This window comes from Umbelopsis ramanniana, assembly GCF_025399195.1.
Source record: "Umbelopsis ramanniana AG unplaced genomic scaffold K450scaffold_45, whole genome shotgun sequence".
Lineage (NCBI taxonomy): Eukaryota > Fungi > Mucoromycota > Umbelopsidomycetes > Umbelopsidales > Umbelopsidaceae > Umbelopsis > Umbelopsis ramanniana.
This window is the reverse complement of record NW_026252131.1, coordinates 187,141-202,989: the sequence shown is the minus strand read 5'-3', so window position 1 is coordinate 202,989 and position 15,849 is coordinate 187,141. Positions and strand designations below refer to the sequence as shown.

At 43.9% G+C, this 15,849-nt stretch overlaps 5 protein-coding genes across 5 annotated transcripts; 3 read left to right on the top strand and 2 right to left on the bottom strand.

Annotated features, from left to right (window-relative positions):
* K450DRAFT_250382 (uncharacterized protein) lies at nt 1–1,099 on the top strand. Its single transcript, XM_051590543.1, has 4 exons — nt 1–202; nt 274–333; nt 407–445; nt 516–1,099. The coding sequence occupies exons 1-4, from the start codon at nt 148–150 to the stop codon at nt 1,001–1,003; spliced, it is 642 nt and encodes a 213-aa protein (XP_051442856.1). The 5' UTR covers nt 1–147; the 3' UTR covers nt 1,004–1,099.
* A 1-nt stretch (nt 1,100) lies between these two features.
* On the top strand, nt 1,101–2,480 carry K450DRAFT_250378 (uncharacterized protein). Its single transcript, XM_051590542.1, has one exon. It carries the CDS (start codon nt 1,534–1,536, stop codon nt 2,404–2,406), a length of 873 nt encoding a protein of 290 aa, XP_051442855.1. The 5' UTR covers nt 1,101–1,533; the 3' UTR covers nt 2,407–2,480.
* On the bottom strand, nt 2,383–2,912 carry K450DRAFT_250377 (uncharacterized protein). Its single transcript, XM_051590541.1, has one exon. It carries the CDS (start codon nt 2,737–2,739, stop codon nt 2,473–2,475), a length of 267 nt encoding a protein of 88 aa, XP_051442854.1. The 5' UTR covers nt 2,740–2,912; the 3' UTR covers nt 2,383–2,472.
* Nucleotides 2,913–2,985: 73 nt separating this feature from the next.
* K450DRAFT_250370 (uncharacterized protein) lies at nt 2,986–7,006 on the bottom strand. The gene is made up of 18 exons (XM_051590540.1): nt 6,672–7,006; nt 6,420–6,600; nt 6,156–6,341; nt 5,807–6,080; nt 5,641–5,743; nt 5,504–5,580; nt 5,240–5,438; nt 5,077–5,173; nt 4,940–5,009; nt 4,701–4,880; nt 4,505–4,633; nt 4,365–4,445; nt 4,239–4,298; nt 4,050–4,169; nt 3,855–3,986; nt 3,660–3,787; nt 3,100–3,589; nt 2,986–3,033 (listed from the first exon to the last, which is right to left on the bottom strand). Exons 1-17 carry the CDS (start codon nt 6,988–6,990, stop codon nt 3,238–3,240), a joined length of 2,688 nt encoding a protein of 895 aa, XP_051442853.1. The 5' UTR covers nt 6,991–7,006; the 3' UTR covers nt 2,986–3,033; nt 3,100–3,237.
* Nucleotides 7,007–7,100: 94 nt separating this feature from the next.
* On the top strand, nt 7,101–15,361 carry K450DRAFT_250362 (uncharacterized protein). The gene is made up of 7 exons (XM_051590539.1): nt 7,101–8,019; nt 8,099–13,430; nt 13,531–14,122; nt 14,224–14,352; nt 14,482–14,572; nt 14,663–14,824; nt 14,925–15,361. Exons 1-7 carry the CDS (start codon nt 7,140–7,142, stop codon nt 15,158–15,160), a joined length of 7,422 nt encoding a protein of 2,473 aa, XP_051442852.1. The 5' UTR covers nt 7,101–7,139; the 3' UTR covers nt 15,161–15,361.
* The last annotated feature ends 488 nt before the right edge of the window (nt 15,362–15,849 follow it).

The window sequence follows — 15,849 nt, the reverse complement described above, 5'->3', positions numbered from 1 at the left end:
TCATATTGTTGGCCAAGGATCCTTCCGTCACCAAGTACGACCTTTCTTCCGTCAGATACTTCTGGTCTGGCGCTGCTCCACTTTCTAAGGAGCTTTCCGAAGCTGTTGCCCAACGATTGAACGTTGGTGTCATTCAAAGGTTACGGAATGACGGAGTCCTCACCTGTATCACATACTCCTCTTCTTTCAAATATCGTCAATGGTATGTTTATCTTGAAGAGGAGCATAAGACGTTGATAGACGTTGTTGCTAATGATTACTGCAATTCTACAGGCTCCATTGGCGAGTTGCTTCCTGGTATGAAGGCCAGAATTGTTGACGAGAGTGGCCAGGGTAAGTGATCAAAATCATCGCAGCTAAGCAGACAGCATTAAATATTCAACCCACGATTTTTTATTTTTCTCAGATGTTGCACCTGGAGAACGCGGAGAGCTATGGATGGCTGGTAAGTTGCTTGCTTAGCATTGCGGTTCATGAGGCTTTCTGATGATTAACCGCGCTATTGTGTTCGTTAGGTCCCAATATTATGCTCGGATATCTCAATATGCCTGATGCAACCGCAGAGACCATCGACAAGGATGGATACTTGCACACTGGTGACGTTGCTATCATGACAGAGGACAAGCAATGGTATATTGTCGATCGTGTCAAGGAGCTTATCAAGTACAAGGGTTTCCAAGTTGCTCCCGCAGAATTGGGGGCTCTTTTGTTGACTGACAAGAACATTGCTGACTGTGCTATCATTGGTGTCTATGACCCTAGCCAAGCTACTGAGTTGCCCAGAGCGTACATCAAACTCGCACCTGGCGTTGAAGCGACCGACGCCACTGCACAGGCCATTACCGATTCAGTCGCCAAGTCGGTTGCTAATCACAAGAAGTTGAGAGGCGGTGTTCGTTTCATCGCCGAAATTCCCAAATCAGCGGCTGGAAAAATCCTTCGTAAGGAATTACGCGAGTTGGCTAACCAGGAGATGAAGTCTAGTGTCAAATCCAAAATCTAATCCATATCCGCACTGAATAATACTCTCTAAGAAACATATAAAATACTTGTCTACATAAAACCTCTATATTTCCCGTGAATCGCTGCGTTAATTGTGTTGTACATAAATGCCTTTGCCAGCAATACTAATGCTTTTGGCGGCAGAGCACGCCCCAAATGTGTTGCTAACACCTTGTTTGCGTAGCCTTCCGGACTGAGTCATATTTGGCGGTATTTGAAAAAGGACCCGTAACGCTGTTCGATGGATATATTGCAGCAAGTGAATGGTGTAGTATGGAGACACTCTACCCTATGTTACTATGTGGGTTTCTATATTTCTACCCAAGCAGTGTTAAAGGCATGCCGGTAGATTATGTCGCCGCTTACGGACTACGTTATCCGGAATGATGTTGGTTTCGGTCTGAAATTATTACGTGCCTGAGAAGCGATCGTCCAACCCGCCAGCACAAAATTTTGAACCTTTAAATATGCCACTTTATTCATCTTCTGCTTCCACTTCCTTACCATCAACAGGAACTAAAACGTCGAAAAATGTCCAAGGTATACGTCATTGGTGCAACTGGAGGTATTGGTAGTAAAGTCGTTAAGGAGCTGCTGGAGAAGAATGTTCAAGTCACTGCTCTTGTTCGTAATTCATCCAAGGCAGAACAGCTGTTTGGTCAACCAGCCAACCTGACTCTTGTGAAAGGCGACTATGAAAAAGATCTAGACGGCTACAAGAGCACCATTGCTGGCCACGACAGACTTTTCCTCCTTGTCCACTCTCGCTATATGCCTGCCATCAAACTGAACCTCGCTACCATCGCTTATGCCGCTGGCGTACAGCAGGTTGTTCAGGTCTCGTCAGCCTCCGTTTGTGGACCTTGGAGAGCAAGCTTCATTGCTTCTCAACATTACGACTCAGAAGTTGGCCTCTTGGGCATCCCTAACCGTGGCAAATACGTGACCTTGAGACCCAACCAGTTTTTCAGCAATCACCTCTTCAGTGATGACAAGACTATTCGTGCCAAAAACGTCATTTACGGATCGGCCGATCCTGACCTTGGTCTGCACTGGGTGTCTCCCAACGACATTGCTAAAGTCGCTGTCACTGTTATGACAGAGCCCGTTGAGAAGCATGATGATTGCGTGTACGATCTTACCTCTGTTAAATATACTGGCAATGAACGCGCTGCCATTATCTCCAAAGTTCTGGGTAAGGAGATTAAGTACGTTCAAATCCCTGTTGAACAGCGCTACAAGATCTTCACCGATGTGGTGCACATGCCACATTTCGTTGCTATTGGCCTAGTCTCTGTTGAGGACTTTGTTTCTCCAGTCAATAAGGCTCTTCCCATCCTCCTTGGTCGCCCCGTAGAAGGTTTAGACGCCTGGTTCGAGGCTAACAAAGAGAAATTTTTGTAATAATATATACTCAAATTCCCCCACAAACATCGACCTTAATAGCTCGCTTGTTAATGTACTCAATTATCATTCGCTAAGCTTAATACACCAATAGTAAAGATTACATTTTACATACAAATAAAACATGTCTATAAGCTTTGCTACAAACTTAATCAGACCCACTACTTGATTCATCATCCTCGGTAAAGGGGCTATCTTCGTCTTGGCCACGACTTGGTGGTTTTCGTTTAGCTGCTCTTGACTTTTGCGCAGCTTCCGGTACTTTGGCATCATGATCAGTATCTGGACGATCGTCAAGATCAGCATGTTCTTCACCATTTTCGCCTTCCTCATGAGAATCGTTATCAGACGCTTCGTCCGAGTCGCTGTCAGATCCCTCTACGGACCCATCCTCGTCAGACTCCTCCATTTCAGATCCCTCTTCAGATTCTTCGTCCGATTCATCCTCGCTGTCACTCTTTTCAGCAATTTCTTCTATGTTTTGACGAGCCTTCTCCTTGGTTGATCTGGATATCTGGTGAGAATTCTCTTCTTTTAAAATAGCTGTAGAAAATGACTATATATACCTTGCACGAGCAGTTCTAGGCCCAATAGGCGTATCGGCAACAGATGACGGCTCTACGTATTCTAAACAGGAATATGACATAGTGAGAGGGTGTCTTGTTTAAATTGCGGGCATGCATATTAGCCAACCTTCTTGTGCAGTGTGAATGAATTCGAGCACATGCTCATAGTTGTGCAGTTTTGCTAATTCCTCATCATCCAATGCTTCCGCCGACTCGCTGAAATGTGCCAGTAGGCCCTTATTAAAACGATTGAATGCATTACGTGTCAAAGCATCGTTGATTGGGTTTTTCTAGAGAACAGAAAGATCAGTATTATGGACCGCAGGGGTTGAGTATTACAAGTGCGTCTTACGTGTTCTAGATTGCCACTCAACAATGTCATGGTTCTGAAGCGACTTTCTCCAGCTTCGTCGATATAGAGCTTGGGGAGAATCTGGCACAATACCTTGCGGGTTTCTGATGATACAAGAGTTAACAGGTCAAGAAATGGATGACAATGTGATGCAACTGGTAACTTACGTCCATGCTCAACAAACATGGCTTTCAATATGTCGATGGCTAAATCTGCTTGTACGCCCATATCTACTGGTTTTTCGGGGTTGTTCAATACGCTAGGTCTAGACGGAGTAAATTAATGAGTGATCCCAGTGCTAGCATATATCGTTGGACTGTAATTCGGATCCTTACACTGAGATCTTTCGTGGATCCGTCCAATCCAACATGACCTGCACTATCTGAGCTGGTGGAACCATTTCTTCGTCTGATTCGAGATCACTGTGAGTGCCGAGCAGATGTATCAAAGCGGGAACGAATACCTAGTCAAATGTTAAAGTTTAGTACAACCATAGTTAGTAAATATCATAACAACCAGCAAACACTCACCGAGACGATCAGCGGCTGTACATCGTTTGAAGAGTAGCAGTAGACCGGCAAGAAGTAGCTTAGGCATTGTCGTAACTTTTGGTTGTCCACCGTGGATGGATAAAAATAGAGCAGTATCATCAATTTTAATATCTAAGTTTCCAGGTTAGTCTATTTGCTTGTCCCATTGGAGTGAAATGCTTATCGTATTCTTACCTCAGCATCTTTGAACATGCGACAAAGCATGATTTTGCAAATCCCTTGAACGGTGACTGCTTGAACATCAGCATTTTCGTGGTCTAAGCTATGTTGAAATAAGGATCGAAGTTCTTGGTCCTATCATAGTCATAGGTTAGGCGCGAAAAATCGTGATTCGACATACATATCGCATCAAATTCTACTCACTCCGCCTGCTTTCGGTGCTACAGTGTTGTATCCATAAGTCATGATGACATCGAATAGAATCTGACAAAAAACAGTTATTATGAGCGATATGTGACTTTGCAAACCTTAGGCAGCATGTACACCTACCATCAATGCCTTAAGTTGTAGTTCCGTATGACCGTTCTTGATGCAATGTATGAACAGTGGGACATTATGAAGACCTAACGTCTATTGCCAAGATTAATATCTCACGTAATATTAGATATCAGCTCGATTGAACCACATACCTTGTCCAAGCAACAGCAAAGTCCAAGGCAATGCAATCCTTCTTCTCTTAATACAACTTCCTTGCTTTGCACAGATGGAATGATCAATTCATTCAACAGGCCATACATGGATGAATTTTCTTGTAGTGACTAGAAGACATGCGCATTTAGCCTTCGCATTGCATTACATACACGTTATTGCAAAAGTCTGCTTTACCTCTTCACTACGCTCTAACATATTTCGGCAGATATTCAAACATTTGATTTGGATCAGCATCTTTTGTATCACGTCAGGGTCGAATTCTTCCTCGGGAGCCCCTGACGTGCTTGGTTTAGGGCTAGCAGAGTCACTATTCATTCGCATACGCTTCGATGGAGTGGCGGGGATCTGCGATGACTGTAGCTACATGTTAGACACCTGAAAAGTCACCGCAATCAGAGAAAAATGATTCATACCTCATTGACCTCGGTATCTTCTTCAGGATTCACTTGCTCTCGTATATCTGATATGATCTCAATCATAATGCTAATGGAAGTGTCAGTGGTATTGGCGCACATATTCATAACCACACCGTACGAGTTACGGCACTTACCGAGTAAAGTCCCGCTCGCCTAATGAAATGATCTTGATTAGCTCAATAATACTTGAGAGGTGATCGTCCGGGATATCTGGGACCATGATGATTTCGCCTAAGATGGAAAATGGTTATTGAAACGTAGGAAGAATATTAGGTACATTCTCTGATAGGTACGTACGCAGAAGCATGAACATTTTCCGCCGTCCGATTTCATCAGCATAGTCTAATATTTTCGCTATATCCAAAAGTTGAGCCACTATATATTCGTACACCCCTTCTGTCTCCCGACTCGCTTGCTGCCAGGCGTTGTTATATTTTTGTATGTAAAAGGCGTGACGAGTCACTTCTGGGAGAACAACATCCAGTTTTTCATGTAGCTACCGTTATAAAATAATTTTGAGATACTATCAAGGGACATGTGCACACCAAATCAGGAACTTACCTCTTTTTTCTGAAGGTATTTTGTGAATACTCTTGCGAGAAATGCGGATTCAATCGATAAGTTATCCCAAAATTCATCTAAAAAAAGACTATTGTGAGCAAACAGTATTACAGTATTGATTAAGGAAACAGCTTTACCATTAAAATTGATAGACTCTATGATATCTGGTCGAGCATCGAAGAAAGCTTCCAATGCACCATGGGCAGAAGGATTGTCTACCACGTCAAGTCGCTCAAGGAACTGAAGGAGAGCAGGTTAAACCGTAAACCAAACAGCGGGTTGGTCAATAGGGTTCATATTTACCTCCAACAAATTGTGATCTGCATGTTTTATCCAGTGATTTGATATCATTTTGGAAACAGCTTTGAGGACCAGCGCATCTCTGTCCTTTAAGCCAGCGTCCAGGAGTTGATGCCGCTGACTGATAGATAACATACGAAAGTCTGGTATTTCCGACATTGGTTTGATGAATACAAAACGTCGGTTGATGGGATCGATGTCTCGAGCTCTTTCTATGATATATGGAATCGAGCGTTTTGTTTGGTCCAAATTGAACAATACCACTCTTCGTACTTCCCTGAAAAATCCAGTCGATTCAAAGTCAGAGCGATTGATACACGAACCAAAAAAGAAAAAATTTGTAGGAACGTACGCGCTTGGATCATGTTGCATTATGTCGATAAGTTTCTCACTGACAGTTCGACCATCCACTTCATCTTCTTCATCATCCGCATTTTGCAATCTCGATAGAGCTGTGACAGCCTGTATTCGGACAGAGTATTCCTTATCTCGTACGCGTTCGAACAGTGACTTTTTCAACTTTTGATAAAGGTCCTCGCTGCAAGCAAAAGCAATAACAAGCACGCGTCAACTTTTGAAAATTTTTAGCATCGAATCCTTAGATGTTTGGTCTTACTCAATTTCTCCAAGTGAGTTGATGCTGAGGGCTATAATCTGACAACAGCGCAAGCGTACTGCCTTGTCCTTCACAGTGATGCCTTTCAACAAGTGAGTTAATAAGAATTCAACGAACCGAGAGGAAACGGTTTCGATCACTTCTTCATTATCATCTTGCATATCGTCTGTTTCCTTTACGTCTGCGTGGTCATTAAATAATATATGAGTTGTCCATGCAACCTGCTTTCCAACATTATGTAAGACGCGTTACCTAGGCTCTGAGTATACTGCATAAATGCTGCAATGAAGCGTATGACCCTGTCGACAGTAGGCTCCTTTTTCTTCACTGGAAGTATCTTATTGAGATTTCGGATGACTTCGAGATTAAATTGCAGTTCGCCTTCGGGATCGATGTCGTGCTGCTGATGCTCGACAATGGGAGAATTCAGTGCGCATGCTTCTTGAATTTTTCTCAAATCAACGGCACAACTTCGACCGTTAGCATTAGGTTTTTGACTCTCCTGGAAGAGTTGGGGAATAGCCGTTTTGAGCGACTTTAGCGCTTTGGCTTTTTTCGTTGCATGCGACATGTAGAAAGACAGGGCGATTTGACAACTGCAGACGTGCGTGAGCAAGTCAGCCGAAATTGGGAAATTTTCCATTTCAGCTCAGGTCTCCTGGTTGCTAACTGATACTGAACCTTCTTGCTCTGTCAATTTCGCATTGTGTTCTTAATTGAATGCCAAGGTCCAGGCATTCTCGCTTTGAGTACGATGATGTTTCAACTCTCACAACATTCAATTTGGATGGTCCGCCTTCTGAACCAGATAACGAAAGTGTGCTTAGCAAGCTCTTTCTGAAAGTCAAAAGTGCCGTTTCAGGGCCAACTCCGGTAGTCGGATCTCCTGGTGCGAGCATCTCGTCCATCTCAACCTATGAATCCCAAAGCAAGCCCCTGAATCATCACAATGACAGTATCTACTTTTACTCTCACGGTGGCGATTCGTTATACCAAACTAATACCTCCACCACTGGATATGCCTCCACCAGTGGTAGCAAAGGACCGACTGCGGTGTCCAATGTGACCGACAACCATAGTCGAATATCGCAGAGTCAAGAATCTGAAAACGAGGAAGACTCTGACGACGATATATTAGAAGAACCGAACATTGTGACCATTACATCTCCAACTCCACCGGCTTCTCGCCGCCCAACACTAGACGTCTTGATACCACCACGACCGAGAACCAATATCGTATCCAGTAACAAATCTGCATACCACAGCGCAAATAGCGTCAAGGCGTCATCAGAAGCTACGCCAAATGCGGATGAGCGTCTATATAATTTTCAGGCGTCCAACTTCGAAGTACAGGGAAGAATATCGATTGATTCTACCGGCTACCCGATGGTTCGAAGATCCTCAGCTGACAGCGACACTCAATCGATTATGACAACTTTCTCTGTCTCGAATTCTAACTCTCTGGGTCGTATCATCTCACGGTTGCGGGGAGAAAAGCGAAACACCGAGTTTTGGATGCCCGACGAGCAATGCAAAGAATGTTATGATTGCCAGCAACCGTTCAACTTCTTGAGACGTAAACATCATTGTCGCATTTGTGGTAAGCATTGTTCTATGGAAGAAAGAATGGGTCATATGAAATACAAAACGGGTTGCTCATTTCTATATTTGTAATGAAGGTCAAATATTTTGTGCCAAGTGCGCATCTAATATCATTCAAGGTCATCGAATTAATCAACAAGGTCAAGTGCGAGTATGTAAATTTTGTCTCGCCAGTCTTCAGTCACAGGAAGAAGAAGAAGCAGAGGCTATAGCTCATGAAACCTATTCGTATCAAAGGCAAATGGAACCACCAGAGTCTTTGGCAGATCTATCTCCTGTGGTACCTGATCAAAAGCCTCCATTAGCTCCTCCACAGATGAATATTCAAGCTGCAAAACGTCCCACTTCCGATAGCGGAAATGCATCCGTCACAACCCTGCAGCTGGAAATACCAGAAAGACTGATTCCGCCACCCTCACCAAGCATGGATATGAGCTTAAGCACATCATCACTTACACTGCAACCAAACATTCCAAATCATACTGATAACGAGGCTGGAATTCGAAAATTTTTAGTGGATGCTAGCAACTCCTTACTCCGTCCTCGATCTCGCACCAATACCTTGAGTTCGTTTGTTGTGGACAATTCTTTGGGAATATTGGAATATAGACCTTATGGAACACATGGTTCCCCTGTACCGTTTCGAAGGCAGTCAGTATCACCCGGCGGAAGTCATCACGATGCAGGCGGAGGTACGGTAGTGGATGAGATCGAATTCGATTCTTTCGTATCCGATGGCGAGAGTGGTGATTATGACGATTATGACAAAAATCCCCATCGAGTCCTTAATTTCTTAAGTGGAAATTATGATCGACCTCCCTCCGTTGGATTTGCGTTTGCAGGTATCAATTTTGGATCAGCGAGTGAAGAAGCGCCTCCACCCACCCCTACGGCATCTACCAGTGCATTGGATTATGGCGGAAGTGAAGATGAGTCGTTTGATCACCGAGCTCGATCGAGGCGAACTGAAGAGTTGAGGGGAATGTTTGGGCCAAAAGACAAGACAGCTAGTATGCGGAGACGACGTAGTTTAACCACTGGAGCTGTTCGGCCTGTGCGAAGCAAGAGCAAGAGTCTGTTACGCAATATGCAAATGAGTCCCAGTATTTTGTCTGACATCTACAGCAACGACGGCCCACCATCCTCACCTATGACTTTGGAACCAATGACACCTAATTCCTACATGCCTCTGAATGTCAGTGGAATAACAAATTGGCTAGGAACATTAGACCCCAGTTCTCCTATATCCGTCAAGGGCAGTCCTCCCTTTTCATCCAAACATCGTCGAGTGTCATCCGCTCCTGTCACCATTGAGCTCAATGCTGCATCTCTTGATCATATGAGAAAATTGGTTCGACAGCTTTTAGGAGATGCTAATATACCCGGCATGAATGACGGCCAGCTGAAGGAATGGGAAGATGTCTTGATGAACCTATTGCTCAAAGTGTCTGACAATGTTCATCCAGATATTAGAGGAGGTGACGAAATTGACATTCGCCACTACGTGAAGATCAAGAAGATACCCGGTGGTCGACCCAAGGATAGTTCCTATGTCAAGGGCGTTGTTTGCTCGAAAAATGTAGCCCACAAGCAAATGGTTCGAAACATTGTTAATCCCAGGATCTTGATCTTACTCTTTCCTTTGGAGTATTCTCGCGTTGAGAATCAGCTCTTATCACTTGAACCTGTTCTATCTCAAGAGCGAGATCATTTGGGAAAGCTAGTAGCTCGAATTGTCGCTCTACGTCCTACTTTGGTTATTGTTAAATCCTCAGTATCAAGGCTGGCTTTGGAATATTTACTCAAAGCAAATATCCCTGTTGTATATAATGTAAAACTCAGTGTCATTGATGCCGTTGCTCGTTGCACTGGTGCCAGTATTATTCCCTCTATTGACAAGCTACATTTTGGTGACCTCTCGCTTGGACACTGCGGACTGTTTGAAATCAAGACATTGGTGCACTCTTGGCTACCCAACCGAAGAAAAACGTTCCTTATCTTTGACCAATGTGCGCCTGAGCTTGGCGGAACCATCATTCTTCGTGGTGGAGATCTATCTGTTTTAAGGGCTGTCAAACGAGTGGTCGACTTCATGTGCTTTGTTGTCAATAACCTTAAACTGGAGTCGTTCTTATTACGAGACTTTGCAAAGTCTCGCAATCTACTTCCGCAACCATCCAATTCAACACCAGATACTGAAGAAGGTGCTGGACTTGGCATTGACCTTACTGGCCAATCCATGGCAACATCCGATGGCACAGCCGACACCGCTTCATTGACGAGAGAGGCTGTCCAGTCAGACGAAGTAAAGGTTATCGGATCAAATGAGGACATCATTGATATTTCCAAACTCCAACGTCACTATCCTGAATATCAGTCTCTACTGGAAGATGAAGAGCAGCTTAAAGTTACCAACGCTACCATTGATCAATATTTATCAGCGACATTGTCTGCATCACCATTTGTGGTCTTCCCTCCGCCATATCTTTTGCTTCGACTTCGAGAAATGGAACAGAGATTGCTGAATATTAACAAGCAGCGACTCATGGCGTATGCTCAGCAACAGCAACAGCAGTCTTCAAGCACTGTCCAAGAGTTGTCGATGGTCACAACACATCATACTGGATCATCTATCGCATCGACAGATCGGTCTACTGCTAGTGCATTGAGTGGAGTTACCTTGGCTACCAACTCCGAACACACGTCTGCTCTAGACGCAGAATATGATCATGCAGAAGAAGATTATCAGATGCGAAGCCGAGCTTGGGAGTCATACATTACGGAAAGCTCTGAAGTGATTTCGCCATTTTATCATCAAAACATAGTGGCGCTTTACTCTATCGTCTGCACGGAGACAACGGTTCCATGTCATGGCCCAGAAATTCGCATGTTCGAGTATTACCGCCATCAAAGTGATATTACCATAGGCCAGTACATTGAGGACCTTTGCATAGAAGCAAATCTTATTTGTCATTCGTCTATGTGCGAACGTCCCATGGTTAGTCATTATCGGTCCTACGCTCATGGAAGCGCTCGACTCAACGTCCAGATAGAACCTTTTGCATGTCCTCAACCTGGTATGGCGCATACAATCCTGATGTGGAGTTTCTGCAAGATTTGCAGCAGTCCAACGCCGGTCGTTCACATGTCCGAGAATACATGGAAATACTCCTTTGGAAAGTATTTGGAGCTATCGTTCTATCTCACTGATCTCCCTTCCCGTTCCGATTCTTGTCCTCACGACCTATACCGAGATCATGTTCGATACTTTGGACTTAACAATTACGCTGTTCGATTCCAATACGAACCTATCGAATTATTGGAAGTATTTGTACCGCCCATGAGACTTTTCATTCAAGTACAAGCCCAATCTGCTATCAAGGAAGCTGATTTAGAAAACATTAGGAGCAAGATTAACAAGTTTTACGACTCTTTGAGTTCACGAAACAAGCAATTCCCGTATGATATTGTCCACCCTACCAAACGTGAAAAATGCAAGTACGAAGTTGAAGAGCTGTCTCGTAGAGCCACTGGAGAGAAAAAAGCGATGCTTCAATTATTGCAATCAGTGTATGCGACCACACCTTCCACCGATATTATCAGTCTGAACTTTGTTCGAATGAAACTGCAAATGAACGTTATGCAATGGGATACTGATTATAACGATCTCATGAAGCATTATTTCCAACCAGAGCGAGAACTACGACGTATGACAGCTACACAGTTAAAGCGAATGTTTCCTCCAGACATTACTGGTACAGCATCTTTATCGGCTTTGGATTTACGTGCTCAAAAGGCTGCTGAAGTGGCTGATCTCCCATTACTTGACATTAATCTGGATTCTGGCCATGCAAATACACATGGTCTATCTGGAATGGAAGCTTACACTGACAGTATGCCGGATCATTATCCCATACCCTCACAGCTTCCAGCATTGGGCTCCTCGCCAAGTAATTCCACCATCATTCCTGTTATAGAGGATGACGTTGATGGGATTCCCGAACCAACTAATGTGGTGGAAGTTTTACAATCCATGGTGGAACTACAAAAGCAAGCTGTGCAGGAACCAAGTTTTGCCGAAACATCTTTAACGCGACGACTTTCCATGGAGCTAATGAAAGAAACAGCCGGAAGCAAACGCACAGTGAGAGAAGCAGCTCCCGGTGATATTCTTAATACCCAATCCAATGATCGAGGCATATCTGATGCTGATTTACTTCGTCGTCAACCACCCATGTTGTCTATGACTGCTCGTAAACCGTCCTCAACGCATTTGCCTACCCTCGATACTATGAAATCAAAATCTGCAGCAGCGCAGTCGGCCAACTCTTTTGCAGCTACATCCAAAATACCACAACCACCTCAAAGTATGGCAAAGAAAAGACAGATTCCAAACAAGGACAAAGTAACCCTTGTAGTTCCATCCAATGCTAGAGATAGGCCAGGGAAGAATAAGCCTCTACCCGAGCCTCCAATGGAAGAATCAAAAGAAATTGCATTGAGTGGTTACCGTTATGGTTACCGTGGAATGAATGACAGAGCTGGAGTTGATCTACGACGGTCGGAATCTATGCATAAGCCAAACACAACTTATAATATGGTTCCTCAAGCTTCTAAAAGCTCAAGAAGCCATCGAACGGACAAGCGGGTGTATTTGCAAGGCGCTCATGACCATGATCAACCGGCCAAAACCAGTCGTTTTGATAAATCTCGCCGTACATTGGCTGCCATGGCTTCCAGAGTCAGAGGTGTTCGACAGCGTCTTCCTAGCAAAGCTTCCATCGAGGTTTACACCACAGTTAAGGAGCTTGTGAAGGAGGAATCAGATGATGAGTTTCAAGGTACTGATCTTGATGAAGTTCCCGATTGCGAAGAGGAAACGACGGAAAGTCTTCGACCCACATTCAATCGCATTTTTTCATTAACCAAGACGGACGAATTCGACGAATCTCATGAGTTTGTGACACCAGAGATTTCCAAAAATTGGAATGAAGATAATGATGAACAAGATGACTACTTCACTGCTCTTCCAGCTCTTGGTACAGATATCGAAGATACCAAGCAGGACCCAGTGGCACTGAAGAATCTTACTGAGATATTTTCACAATCCATGGCTTTACCAAATGACCCCAACTGGGATCCATCCACCTCAGCGTTGGGTTCTTTGGTTATGTCTGCTCCTTTAGCGACGGCTGCCATTGGACCTGGCTCTACTGCCTTTCCGCCCAGACTCAGCACTGCGATCAGCACCATCGGGGCCACACCTGGTATTGTCAATTTGCCAGGGGAAGATTCTGATATCGCTTATGATAAGACCTCATCTACTCAGCAGAGCTCGCTCATAAAGACCATCGCCAATATGCTAGCTGACCGTGGCGTTGGAAGCTTACTTTCTCTTGAATACCCATTGTAAGTCACATTTCAACTAAACTATCAAACAGGCTGATAACTTTCTTTCTTAAAACGGTGAACAACGTGTGGTAACTAATATCAAAACGATAATGTGTAGGTCATCGATCGAGCACGTATTTCCCGATTCGCTGATCATTGTTAGAGAAGACGAACCAAGTACGATCATCGCCTATACCCTCAGCTGCGATGATTACATTGGCAAACTTCGTGAGATAAGAGATACGTATTCAGAAAGCATCCACACGGACGAATCGGTCATGCATAGTGTGATTGATGAAATCGACAAACAGAGCATACATAGTTATACATCGGATGGAGTGGCGAGCGAAACACCCGACATGGGATACAACAATATCAGTGATATGCACATTGAGCGAACGCTTCGAAGTGAAACAGGAACGCACGTTAAATACCACTTTTCTGATCGTACCACCAAATTCTTTTGCAAGATCTTCTTCTCAGAACAGTTCGATGCGTTGCGAAGGAATTGTGGCTGCGACGAAAGCTATCTGGGGTCGCTAGCCAGCTGCATCAAATGGGATTCTTCCGGTGGAAAAAGTGGATCTGCGTTTCTCAAGACAAAGGATGACCGACTACTGATGAAACAAATGTCGAGACCAGAAATGGATGCTTTCCTCAAATTTGCACCAGCCTACTTTCAATATCTCTCGGAGGCCTTGTTCCATGGTGTAAGTCTATCTTGCATGGGGTGTCATGATCTATTTTTCTGAGTGCACGGTGGGCTAATCCTTTTGCCTCATTTTTCTTTTTGGGGTTTTTTTCTTTGTAGCTGCCCACAGTGTTGGCAAAAATATTTGGTTTCTATCGAATTGGTTTCAAGAATGCCGTCACTGGCAAATCGATGAAAATGGATTTGTTGGTCATGGAAAACCTGTTCTATCAGCGGAATGTGACCAAGGTTAGTGCTTTTTTTTATATATATACCTGATCATTGCATGAAAGGAAGAATCGGTTAGAATATCCCCACGATGAAATGAAATGAATACTGGAACTAACAGCATTTGTGTCCATGGATTTGGCGTTGTAGATCTTTGACCTAAAGGGATCTATGCGCAATCGAAAAGTCAACGCCACTGGCAAGGAAAATGAAGTGCTTCTTGATGAGAATCTCGTCGAATGTATGTTGAGTCGTAGCATTTTTTTCTCACCTAGGCCAGCCTAATTGCTGTTTTGGTTTCAGTATCTAATGTCTCTGTACACATTTTCAGTCATGTACCAATCTCCTCTGTTCTTACGAGCACATTCAAAGGAGATTCTAAGGGGTTCTTTGCATAACGACACGTTATTTTTGTCAAGACTGAATGTAATGGACTACTCTTTGCTAGTTGGTATTGATGAAGCGAGCCAGGAACTGGTTGTCGGCATCGTAGGTAATGTACCCCATGTGATCTCAAGACCACCATGATTGACCATATATAGGATCCGAGCTAAACTCGATTTTTCTCTTCTCTGATCGATGCTTTGCATTAGATTTCATACGCACATTTACATGGGATAAGAAACTAGAAAGTTGGGTCAAAGAATCAGGCATTCTTGGCGGAGGTAGAGAACCTACTATCGTCACCCCCAAACAATATCGAATTCGGTTCAAAGAAGCCATGGAGCGCTATTTCCTTATGGTACCTGACTTCTGGGCGACTCGACGAGTACGGGTTTCTCATCCAATGCCGATTCCCTCCGTCCATTTGGTGGAAAGCAACCCATAAAAAGGAGGCAAGAGAGCGCTTAATGCGACAGAAGGAATGATCAAGACACTTTGCGTTGGGGTCACTGGGGAAATCCCACCAAAGGCTGTGGAGACTAAAAGTAAACTTGTACTTTTCAGAAAAAGGAGATGAGGAGTGATACCATTAAAATAGTTATAATAAATTTAGAGAATGTACACAACTGCAAGATGTCAAAAGCGATATTCCACAGTGTATCAAGTGATTGGGATGAGTACCTAAACTTGAATAGCCGTGTGTCACGGGCTACACTGTGTGGAGCAACTACCGGAAACAGTGGGCCATTAGAGGTTGCCACTATGGATGACGAATGTAGTCGTATACTCTGTGTAAGCGATGTACGTTTGACACAAAATATCCATTACTGGAAAAGCCGTAGTCGTTTAATGATGGTCTGTGTGGCTTCTGTGCGTACTTCCCCTGCGACGCACCCGATATGGTTATGTCGACGGTTATTATAAATATCCTGACGGCCGGAGACGCTCTTCATTAAAGAATTTCCATGACATTATCGCACGTTTTCACTACAGAAAACATATCTAATTGAACTACATTGCAGCTGCGCATATCGTGTTCGCCACCCTCATGTTTGATAACTTTCTCATATTTCTTTGGTTTCCATGGCATTGGTGGGCAATGTTGGGATGACCTCGCTTTGAAATTCCGAACAG

Excerpts from the sequence above, each read along its gene's own strand:
- K450DRAFT_250370 (XM_051590540.1), bottom strand. The coding sequence starts at position 6,990 with ATGTCGCATGCAACGAAAAAAGCCAAAGCGCTAAAGTCGCTCAAAACG. Across the intron at positions 5,581-5,640 it reads AGAGTCTATCAATTTTAATG|ATGAATTTTGGGATAACTTA; the intron begins GTAAAGCTGTTT and ends GTCTTTTTTTAG. Across the intron at positions 3,987-4,049 it reads GCATGTTCAAAGATGCTGAG|ATATTAAAATTGATGATACT; the intron begins GTAAGAATACGA and ends CTGGAAACTTAG.
- K450DRAFT_250377 (XM_051590541.1), bottom strand. The coding sequence starts at position 2,739 with ATGAGGAAGGCGAAAATGGTGAAGAACATGCTGATCTTGACGATCGTC.
- K450DRAFT_250362 (XM_051590539.1), top strand. The coding sequence starts at position 7,140 with ATGCCAAGGTCCAGGCATTCTCGCTTTGAGTACGATGATGTTTCAACT. Across the intron at positions 14,573-14,662 it reads TGATGAGAATCTCGTCGAAT|TCATGTACCAATCTCCTCTG; the intron begins GTATGTTGAGTC and ends ACACATTTTCAG. Across the intron at positions 14,825-14,924 it reads ACTGGTTGTCGGCATCGTAG|ATTTCATACGCACATTTACA; the intron begins GTAATGTACCCC and ends GCTTTGCATTAG.
- K450DRAFT_250382 (XM_051590543.1), top strand. The coding sequence starts at position 148 with ATGACGGAGTCCTCACCTGTATCACATACTCCTCTTCTTTCAAATATC. Across the intron at positions 334-406 it reads TGTTGACGAGAGTGGCCAGG|ATGTTGCACCTGGAGAACGC; the intron begins GTAAGTGATCAA and ends TATTTTTCTCAG. Across the intron at positions 446-515 it reads CGGAGAGCTATGGATGGCTG|GTCCCAATATTATGCTCGGA; the intron begins GTAAGTTGCTTG and ends TGTGTTCGTTAG.
- K450DRAFT_250378 (XM_051590542.1), top strand. The coding sequence starts at position 1,534 with ATGTCCAAGGTATACGTCATTGGTGCAACTGGAGGTATTGGTAGTAAA.